We start from the raw sequence: 11,276 nt of genomic DNA on the forward strand, positions 1-11,276 counted from the left end.
ACGCCCAGGGCCTGAGGAGAGGCTCTGGTCCCCTTGGGCCCGCAGGACCCTGGAGGCGAGGCGGCCCGGGTGTGGCCCTCAGGCTCCGCTTTCCCTTCGCAGCCACGACGTTCTTTCACCACGTGAACCTGCAGTACAGCACCATTTCGGAGTTCTGCACGGGTGAAGCGTGCCAGACCATGGCCGTGTGCAACACGTGAGTGCGTGCCCGCCGCTCCCGCCCGGCCCTCCCCACGTGTCCTTGTCCCGCCACGCCCGCCCGGCCCCGCCCGGCCCCTCCCGGCCCGCCCACGTGTCCTTGTCAAAGTCTCACCAGGGCTGCTCCCCTGTCTCCAGAGGCCCCACCTGGTGGGGAAACAGGAAGCAGAGCCCAGCAGAGGGGGAACCCGGCCAGCATGGGTCCCCCTGGGCACAGGTGCAGGGAGCCAGCCGGGCCCTGATGGGCTGTGTCCCGGGGCAGAGACATTTCCACAGGACATGCCCACCGTGCATCCTGAGACCGCGGGGCGTGTGCAGCCAGAGACACTTCCTGGTGCTGGTCCCGCCGGCTAAGGGCCGACTCGGACTGCATGAGGAGGTGTTGCCGGCCCACGGGGCTGGGATGCTTTGGCGCCCCTGGCGCAGTGCCCTTCCGCAGGCCTGGCAGGGCTGCTGTCTTCTGGAAATGGGCACCCCAAGGACTCCAGGACACCCCCGCCTCTGCAGCAGCTCTTGAAGCTGCACGGGTAGGAGAGCCACCATGTGGCCCTGGGCTCACCCCCAGCCTGGGGGGCAGAAGCCACGGAAGCGGCAAGAGGCCACGTGGGCCAAGGGGGAGGCGCGGAAGCTCCTCTCTGACAGCCCCCGTCAGGGTCAAGGCCTGTGTGCCGGGCTGACACGAGGTGTGCGAGCAGCCAGCGTCCACTAGTGGGCGTGCTGTGCTGCCGCGGGCAGCCCAGCTCAGACCCGGACAGGGGGCCCTGCTCTTGCTGAGACCCCTGAAAGCTCAGCCCCACAGAGGGCGTGAGTGCAGAAGACGGCTGCTCTCCACTCCTTACTCACCCGGCGAGAGCTGCGGATGGCTTACTCGGGTGTCACTGTGTCCCCAGAGAGCCACAGCCCGGCCTGGCCCGCAGAGGGTGCGGCAGTGCTGGGCGCATGCGCGAAGTGAGCCCGGGTTCCTCGGTGTGAGGCGGTGTCCTCTAGAGCAGACGTGGCCGGGCAGCCAGAAGGAGGCAAGGGCAGTGTGGCGTCGCCCTGCCTACGGTACCCTCGCAGCAGGTGCCTGGCCAGGCAGTGTCAGAGGGGGCCTGCGGGCTGGCGGGTGCGGACGCCAGGGCCCTCCTGATGCACCACCAGGCACCCTTCAGGCACCAGAGTGCTTGAGAAGAGGCTCCTTGAAGGGGCACAGGATTTGGTGTCGGGCAGACCTCTGTCTAGATGTTGGCTCTGCCACATCAAACTTGGAGATCTGGAGATCTTCAGAATTCTGCTGTTTAGTCTTCCTACCTGTAACCTGCTTTATAGGGCTTTTGTAGGTTTATATCAATGGTTATTGTTGTTCCTTCATTCAGTAATGCACGACTCTTTGTGACCCCATGGACTGCAGCACACCAGGCTCCCCTGTCCTTCACCATCTCCTGGAGCTTGCTCAGACTCATGTCCATTGAGTCAATGATGCCATCCAACCATCTCATCTTCTGTTGTCCCCTTCTCCTCCAGCCTTCAATCTTTCCCAGCATCAGCATCTTTTCCAGTGAGTCAGCTCTTCGCATCAGGTGGTCACAGTATTGGAGCTTCAGCATCAGTCCTTCCAATGAATATTCAGGACTGATTTCCTTTAGGATGGACTAGTTGGATCTCCTTGCAGTCCAAAGGACTCTCAAGAGTCTTTTCTAACACCACAGTTCAAAAGCATAAATTCTTTGGTGCTCAGCTTTCTTTATGGTTCACCTCTCACGTCCATACGTGACTACTGGAAAAACCACAGCTTTGACTAGATGGACCTTTGTTGGCAAAGTAATGTCTCTGCTTTTCAATATGCTGTCTAGATTTGTCATAGCTTTTCTTTCAAGGAGCAAGCGTCTTTTCATTTCATGGCTGCAGTCACCATCTGCAGTGATTTTGGAGCCCAAGAAAGTAGCTTTTGAATGTTGAGTTTTAAGCCAGGTTTTTCACTCTCCTCTTTCAGCTTCATCAAGAGGCTCTTTAGTTCCTCTTCACTTTCTGCCATAAGGGTGGTATCGTCTGCATATCTGAAGTTATTGATATTTCTCCCTGCAATCGTGATTCCAGCTTGTGCTTCATCCAGCCTGGCATTTTGCATGATGTACTCTGCATATAAGTTAAATAGGCAGGGTGACAATATACAGCCTTGACATACTCCTTTCCCACCCAGTTTTGAACCAGTCCATTGTTCCATGTCCAGTTCTAACTGTTGCTTCTTGGCCTGCGTACAGATTTCTCAAGAGGCAGGTCAGGTGGTCTGTTATCCCCATCTCTTTCAGAATTTTCTGCAGTTTGCTGTGATGCACACAGTCAAAGGCTTTGGTGTAGTCAATAAAACAGAAGTAGATGTTTTTCTGAAACTCTCTTGCTTTTTCAGTGATTCAGTGGATGTTGGCAGTTTGATCTCCAGTTCTTCTGCCATTTCTAAATCCAGTTTGAACATGTGGAAGTTCTCGGTTCATGTACTGTTGAAGCCTGGCTTGCAGAATTTTGAGCAGTACTTTGCTAGCGTGTGAGCTCAGTGCAATTCTGCGGTAGTTTGAGCATTCTTTGGCATTGCCTTTCTTTGGGATTGGAATGAAAACTGACCTTTTCCAGTCCTGCGGCCACCGCTGAGTTTCCAAATTTGCTGGCATATTGAGTGCAGCACTTTAAAAGCATCATTTTTAAGGACTTGAAATAGTTCAGCTGGAATTCCACTACCTCAACTAGCTTTGTTTGTAGTGATGCTTCCTAAGGCCCACTTGACTTTGCATTCCAGGATGTCTGGCTCTAGGTGAGTGATCACACCATCGTGGTTATCTGGGTCATTAAGATCTCTCTTATATGGTTCTTCTGTGTATTTTTGCCACCTCTTCTTAATATCTTTTGCTTCTATTGGGTCCATACCATTTCTGTCCTTTATTGTGCCCATCTTTGCATGAAATGTTCCCTTGGTATCTCTAATTTTCTTGAAGAGATCTCTAGTCTTTCCCATTGTATTGTTTTCCTCTATTTATTTGCATTGATCAGCGAAGAAGGCTTTCTTATCTCTCCTTGCTATTCTTTGGAACTCCAGATGTATCTTTCCTTTTCTCCTTTGCCTTTCACTTCTCTTCTTTTCTCAGCTATTTGTAAGGCCTCCTCAGATAAGTATTTTGCCTTTTTGTGTTTCTTTTTCTTGGGGATCATAGAAAAAGCAAGAGAGTTCCAGAGAAACATCTACTTCTGCTTTATTGACTACGCCAAAGACTTTGACTGTGTGGATCACAACAAACTGTGGAAAATTCAGAAAGAAATGGGAATACCAGACCACCCTACCTGCCTCCTGAGAAATCTATATGCTGGTCAAGAAGCAACAGTTAGAACTGAACATGGAACAACGGACTGTTTCATAATTGGGAAAGGAGTATGTTAAGGCTGTATATTGTCACCCTGCTTATTTAACTTATATGCAGAGTACGTCATGCATAATGCCGGGCTGGATGAAGCACAAGCTGGAATCATGATTACAGGGAGAAATATAAATAACCTCAGATATGCAGACGATACCACCCTCATGGCAGAAAGGGAAGAAGATCTCAAGAGCCTCTTGATGAACGTGAAAGAGGAGAGTGAAAAAGCTGGCTTAAAATTCAACATTCAAAAAACTAAGATCATGGCATCCAGTCCCATCACTTCATGGCAAATAGATGGGGAAACAGTGGAAACAGTGACAGACTATTTTCTTGGGCTCCAGAATCACTACAGATGGTGAGTGCAGCCATGAAATGAAAAGACACTTGTTCCTTGAAAGAAAAGCTATGACAAATCTAGACAGCATATTGAAAAGCAGAGACATTACTTTGCCAACAAAGGTGCGTCTAGTCAAGGCTGTGGTTTTCCCAGTGGTCACGTGTGGACGTGAGAGGTGAACCATAAAGCGAGCTGAGCGCCAAAGAATTGATGCTTTTGAACTGTGGTGTTGGAGAAGACTCTTGAGAGTCCCTTGGACTGCAAGGAGATCCAGCCAGTCCATCCTAAAGGAAATCAGTCCTGAATTTTCATTGGAAGGACTGATGCTGAAGCTAAAGCTCCAGCACTTTGGCCACCCAATGCAAAGAACTGACTCATTGGAAAAAACCCTGATGCCGGGAGAGACTGAAGCCAGGAGGAAGAGGGGATGACAGAGGATGAGATGGTTGGATGACATCACCCACTCGATGGACGTGAGTTTGAGCAAGTGCTGGGAATTGGTGAAGGACAGGGAGGCCTGGCGTGCTGCAGTCCGCAGGGTTGCAGACTCGGACACGACTGAGGGACTGAACAGAACTTCTTGAGGATGGTCTTGATCACTGCCTCCTGTCACAAACCTCTGTCCATAGTTCTTCAGGCACTCTGTCCATCAGATATAACCCTTTGAATCTAGTTGTCTCTCTCGTTGTATAATTGTGGGGTTAATTCAGGTCGCACCTGAACAGTCCAGTGGCGTTCACTGCTCTCTTCGGTTTAAGTCTGAGTTTGGCGATGAGGAGTTCATGATCTGAGGCAGTCAGCTCCCAGTCTTGTGTTTGCTGACTGTATAGAGTTTCTCTATCTTTGGCTGCAAATCAGTCTGATTTTGGTATTGACCATTTGGTGATGTCCATGTGTAGACTCATCTCTTGTGTTGTTGGAAGAGGGTGTTTGCTATGACCAGTGCATTCTCTTGGCAAAACTCTGTTAGCCTTTGCCTTGCTTCATTCTGTACTCCAAGGCCAAATTTGCCTGTTAACTACAGGTATCTCTTGACTTCCTATTTTTGCATTCCAGTCCCCCTGTGATGAAAAGGACATCTTTTTTTGGTGTTAGTTCTAGAAGGTCTTGTACGTCTTCATAGAACTGTTCAACTTCAGCTTCTTCACCATTGCTGGTTGGGGCAGATTACTGTGATATTGAAGCAAACAGATCATTCTGTCGTTTTTGAGACTGCACCCAAGCTCTTCACTGTGGGCCCTTTTGTTGACTATGAGGGCTACTTCATGTCTTCTGAGGGATTCTTGCCCACAGTAGTAAATATGATAATGGTCATCGAAATTAAATTCTCCCGTTCCAGCCCATTTTAGTTCACTGATTCGTAAAATGTCGACATTCACTCTTGCCATCTCCTGTTTGACCACTTCCAAATTACCTTGATTCATGGACCTAACATTCCAGGTTCCTATGCAATATTGTTCTTAGAGCATTGGACTTGACTTCCATCACCAGTCACATCCACAACTGGGTGGTGTTTTCATTTTTTTTCCGTCTTTTCATTCTTTCTGGAGTTCTCTCTCCACTGTTCTCCAGTAGCATCTTGGGCACCTACCAACTGGGGAGTTCATCCTCCTGTGTTGTATCTTTTTGTCTTTTCGTACTGTTCGTGGAGTTCTCAGGGCAAGAGTCCTGAACTGGTCTGCCAGTCCCTTCTCTGGTGGACCACGTTCTGTTGGAAATCTCCACCGTGACCAGTCTGTCTTGGTGGCCCTACGCGGCATGGCTTATGGTTTCATTGAGGCAGACAAGGCTAATACTCTGCCTAGGTTTGTCATAGTTTCTCTTCCAAGGAGCAGATGCCTTTCTAGGAATCGTTCAAGACCAAGGAATGGAAACTCACATGAGTTAGTTTAAAAGGAAATGGGAGGTTTATCAGAGGTCCACAGAGCCGTGTGCCGTCTGTCACAGGGCCCTCAGGTCCACCTAGGGCCCAGAGTGGGGCTGCAGCCCAGGCCGGACACTGTTTCCACCCTGCTGATGCCTGAAGGGCTGGAACCAAAGGGGAGTTTGGAGTCCCAAGAGAAGAGAAGGAGGCCTGTGCCCGCAACACATTTGAAGACCTAACAGCTGAAAAGTTACAAATTTGGCCAAGACACAAACCTACAGATTCAGGAAGCCTAATGAGTTTGGGCTTCCCTGGTGGCTCAGAGGTTAAAGCGTCTGCCTGCAATGTGGGAGACCAGGGTTTGATCCCTGGGTCGGGAAGATCCCCTGGAGAAGGAAGTGGCAACCCACTCCAGTATTCTTGCCTGGAGAATCCCATGGAGGGAGGAGCCTGGTGGGCTACAGTCCACGGGGTTGCAAAGAGTCGGACATGACTGAGCGACTTCACTTTCACTTTCAGTGAGTTTGAAATAGGATAAACCCAGTGACTCCACCACAGGCACATAATCAAACTGCTGAAGAGAACATGCTGTAACAGCCAGCGGAGCCAGCAGCATCGCCCCTGTAGGGCCGTGGCGGGGTGGCTGTGGCCGTCCTCACCCACCCGGGCAGGGGGAGGCCCCACAACGTGGCTAAGGTGCTGAATGGAGACAGCAGCCTCCCGGGAGCCACACACTGCTCTTCAAGGACGAAGGTGAGGTAGGGACGGCTGTCAGTGAGGGGAGACTTGGAGAGCTCACTTGGCATGCAGTGAAGGAAGCAGTGCTAGGTGGGGCCGTAGGGCAGAGGACACGGGGAGACGTGATAACTGCCTCTTCTCTTCAGCTCTTGGAGACATGTCTGGTAGGTGAGCAAAAGCCACAGCTGTCGACATGTCTCCAGTGTGTGCCTGCAGCGCTGAGACAGTGGTGGCCTGCGGCCAGGCAGAGAGCCCTGTGTGCTGGTCGGCTTTCTGACTCCAGATGTAGAAGAGGTCCTGGGCGCCAGGTACCGGGTGGAAAAGTCAGGATGTGCTTTGTAATCCTTTGCTGCTGCTGCTGCTGCTAAGTCACTCAGTCGTGTCCGACTCTGTGTGACCCCCATAGACAGCAGCCCACCAGGCTCCCCGTCCCTGGGGTTCTCCAGGCAAGAACACTGGAGTGGGTTGCCATTTCCTTCTCCAATGCATGAAAGTGAAAAGTGAAAGTGAAGTCTCTCAGTCGTATCCGACTCTTAGCGACCCCAATGGACTGCAGCCTACCAGGCTCCTCCGTCCATGGGATTTTCCAGGCAAGAGTACTGGAGTGGGGTGCCATTGCCTTCTCCATGTAATCCTTTGAGCAACCTCTAAAAAAGTTGCATAAGGGACATAAATCATAATAGATAAATTAAAAGGAAATAGTGCCAAGCAAGGCAGGAAATATAAGGAGTGAAAAGCAAAGGGAACAAATAGTAAACGATTGTGAACTTAAATTCAGACAGATCCGTCATCGCAGTTAACGTCGTGCTGTAAGCATGCTGGTGACGAGACAGAGGCTGTAAGTTGGGGCTTTTAAAATGAACCAGCTGTGCAGGGAATATGAGAAAGTCACTTTAAATGCAATGACATTGGCAGGTTGAAAATGGAAAAAGAAATGCCAATAAAACATAAGTCAGAAGCAAACTAAAGTGGCTGCGCTCATACCAGACAAAGCAGACTTCAAGTCAAAAAGTACTGACCTTGAATGCATCTGTGCCAAATAGCAGAGCTTTCACACAAAGCAGACAGGCAGAACCGCAAGGACACATGCTGTGGTTGCAGATTGAGCACTCCTCTCCTGGTGGTGTGTGGACTAGTGGGCAGAAAGCCGGCACGAACTGGGACTAAACAGCACCGTCAGCCAGCTGGACCGGAGCGACGTTTGCCCCTTAGTAGCCAGTCCGCATTCCTTTCAGGTGCTCTGGGGCACTCACCACAGGAGGTCCCGTCCTGGCTCACAAAACAGACTACGAACTAGTCAGAGGTGCGGAGTAAGTTAACCGACCACAATAGTTACGTTTGAAATCGGTAACAGAAAAGTCTCCAAACGTTTAGAAATCAGCATACTTTTTTTCTCTTGCCATGCTGTGTGGCATGTGAACTCTTAGGTCCCTGATCAAGGCAGATCGAATGTGTCCTTGACATTGGACACACAGTCTTAACCACCAGAATGCCAGGGACATCCCAAGAAATTAACACACTTTCAAATACTCCATGGGTCAGAGAGGAAGTCTCCAGGGAAATTAGAAAATGTTATAAAGGGAAATAAGAACGCAGCATATTTGACCTGCACTTGAGATGCAGCTGAAGCGAGGTTTAGAGGATTAAATGCTTATTTTGGAAGGAGAAAGATCTCAGTTCAGCCTAAGCTTCCATATTAAGAAACTGGAAAAAAAGAAGCGTGTGTGTGCGTGCATGTGTGTGTTGTCATGTCCAGCTCTCTGCAGCTGTAGCCTGCCAGGCTCCGTCCATGGGTTTTCCCAGCAAGAATCCTGGAGTGCGTTGCCATCCCTTCCAGGGGATCTTCCTGATCCAGAGATGAACCTGCGTCTCCTGTGTCTTCCTGCATTGCAGATTCTTTACCACTGAGCCACTGGGGAATCCCAGAAAAAAAGAGCAAAAAACAAAACCCTAAATTGAGCAGAAGAAAAGAAATGATAAAATAGGAACAGAAATCACTGACATGGATTTCTGAAAACAAATGAAACCAGAAGCCGGTTCCTTGAAAAGAGAAGTAAAATTGAGAAACCTCTAGTAAAACTCACAAAGGTAAAAAGAGACAAGACAGATTATCAATATAAGGAATAAAAGAGGAAGTAACTCTAAAGCCAGCAGAAATTCCAGGGTAATAAGGAAGCTTCAGAAAAATCTCTGCTTATGTAAATTTAACAATTGAGATTAAATGAACTAGTTCCTTGGAAAGCACAAAATATCACAATTGACCCAAGATAGGTAATGCAGTAAGGCAAGAAAAAGGGATAAAAGTCATTTAAATTGGAGAAGAAAATAAAACTGCATTTGCATACAGCATGATCGTCTATGTAGAAAAGCCCAAGAACTCGAGCAAAAAGTTGAATCAATAAATTTAGCAAGCTCAACACACAAAAAATCAATCATAGTTTGTATACTAGCAGTACAAGTGGAACACAAAATTGATGAAGTTACATCGTTTACAGTAGCTCCCAAAACAGTGAAATACTTAGATGCAGACTTAGGGAAACTATAAAATGCAGGTGAATGGAGCCGAAGACCAGCGCAAGTGGGGAGGCGCTGTGTTCCTGGACGGGGAGACAGCACACCAGAAGCATACACGTATTTAGTGCAGTTTCAGTCAAACTCCCAGCAGAGTTTTTATCTGTAAATAAGCTGATTATAGAATGTACATGGAGTAGCAGAACCCCTAGAATAGCTACAGTGATTTTGAAAAAACAGTCAAATCGGTAGAGTCCCACAGTGCTGTGCTAAGAGTTAATATAAAACTGTGGTGACCAACACTGTGGTGGTGGTGAAGAGGAGACAGGTCAGTGCAACAGAGCAGAGTCCAGAAATGCATCCCACAAACATGGCCCCTTGATGTTTGACAGGGGTGCAGAAGAATTCCGTGGAGAAAGAATAGTCTTTTCAACTAAAGCTGTTAGAAAAACCAGTCATCCAAATGTCTCCTTCTGCCAGAGTTGACTCGAAGTAAATGTTAACTCTAAATATAAACCATAAAACTTTCAGAAGAAAGCACAGGAGAAACCTTCATGATGTAGCATTAGGCGAAGAGTTCTTGGTCATGACACAAGATACAGTCCATTGATGAAGGAGAATCAGTAAAGTAGACTTCATCAAAATTTAGAACTTTTGTTCTGAGAAAGACACTTGAGAGAAAGGAAGGACAGACTGCAGACTGACCCCACATCCCTGGAAGGACTGTTGGCTGGAGGGGTCAGGACCTCACGGCTCACAGTGAGGAGTCGGATTATCACTGGGCAGAGGACGCAGACCGGTCACGGGGGTGCCCCGTGCCCCCACGGGCAGAGGAGCACCAGCAGCAGGTGGAGCACACGGATTCAGACTTGGCTGTGCGGGCGTCTGTGACCTCCTCGCCACGTGCCGGCGCGGAGGGAGGGGGCGCCGGTGGGGCGGCCGTTGCTGGGACATCTCGGCGGCGTTCCTGCTGTGGACTCGGCTGTCCTGCTTCCGAGCATCCACCTGAGAGAAATGGGAACTGGAGCTCAGGCAGACACCTGCCAGGAGGGTTTGCAGCCTGACCCATAGTTGCCCCAAACTTCAGGGCACCCAGGCGTCGTGATGGACTGGGGCATCCACACAGGAGTCCATCTCAGTGACGAGAAAGGCAGGACGGGTGGCAGAGCCGGGCTCCAGACACCACCCGAGTTCCTGAGGACGCATCGCTAGCATGCAGGGACTGACCAGCAGGCCAGGGGCCGGGCTGAGAGCTGTGCCCCATCATGTGTCCTCTGTTGGGGTTAAAACCCGTCAGGCTGCACACCAAAGCCAGTCAGCTTTACTGTGAGACGGTGCAAAAATAAAATGAGACCAGAGGAGAGGAACGCTGAAAGCAGCGGGTCCCTGCTGCCACGGGGGCTGGGCAGCAGCAGGACCCCTGAGGAGCTGGTGTCTCCGGGTCTGGACCTCATGGAAGGGTCTCCTGGTTTCGAGCTGCAGTGGTTTTTCTGACTCTGGCACTAGTGGCCAGGGGTATCAGCACCAAGCAGGGCTGGGGAATCGCTGGGGTGGTGCTGCCTCCCTCCCTGCACGGGCCCCGGGACCCCAGGGGCCTCTGTGAGGGGAGGGGCGCCTCATCTGTCCTCTCAGCGCATCCTCAGGCGGGGCAGGGGCCCGGGCAGGGGACAGACGGTCAGCAGGGCCACCCTGTGGTGGGGAGGGCTCTGGATCCTTCCTGGGTGTTTGCTTCCTGGGGGCCCGCAGGGAGCTCGGCCAGCTTCTCAGGGCTTTGTCTGGCCCGCTCCGGGGCCTTGGGGGGCGTGCAGGTGCTGGGCTCTGCGGGGCCCGCAGTGCTGGGGCAGCCTGGGCGCAGCCGTGGCAGGGAGGCCTCGCCGAGGTGGAAGTGGCTGGCAGGTGTCATCTGCCTTCTGCAGTGGGGAGGCTGGGGCCTGGAACCCATTGGCAGTCAGGGCTGTGTTCCCTTGTCCACAGAGGGGCGGCCTTTTTCCTGGTGGCCTGCCCATTTGTTGTGGGCTGTGTTCCCGTCTTGCAGCCTGACCCCAGCCCACCCAGGGGCACGGATGAACTCACAGGCGAAGGGGGTGAGAGGAGCCCTGGTTCCTGCTAGAGGAATAGGTGTGGGCAGCAGGGCTGTTCTGAGGTCCCCTGGGCTGTGTCTTTTCTTTTGGCCAGGAGAGATGGAGAGCCTGCTGTCCTGACAGCAGGTCTGGCCAGGTGTTGGGAGTAGGGGGGTGCCCTG

At 50.9% G+C, this 11,276-nt stretch overlaps 1 protein-coding gene across 2 annotated transcripts in view; it reads left to right on the plus strand.

The window, feature by feature from the left end:
• MOB2 (MOB kinase activator 2) overlaps positions 1 to 11,276 on the plus strand; it is a 52,643-nt gene that overhangs the window by 39,109 nt on the left and 2,258 nt on the right. For both annotated transcript variants that reach the window (XM_061407449.1, XM_061407448.1), the window contains exon 3: positions 103 to 196. In XM_061407449.1, coding sequence (XP_061263433.1) covers positions 103 to 196 — 94 coding nt within the window. The remainder of the gene's footprint in view (positions 1 to 102; positions 197 to 11,276) is intronic.

The sequence above is a fragment of the Bos javanicus genome, chromosome 29, assembly GCF_032452875.1.
Source record: "Bos javanicus breed banteng chromosome 29, ARS-OSU_banteng_1.0, whole genome shotgun sequence".
In the NCBI taxonomy this organism is placed as follows: Eukaryota; Metazoa; Chordata; class Mammalia; order Artiodactyla; family Bovidae; genus Bos; species Bos javanicus.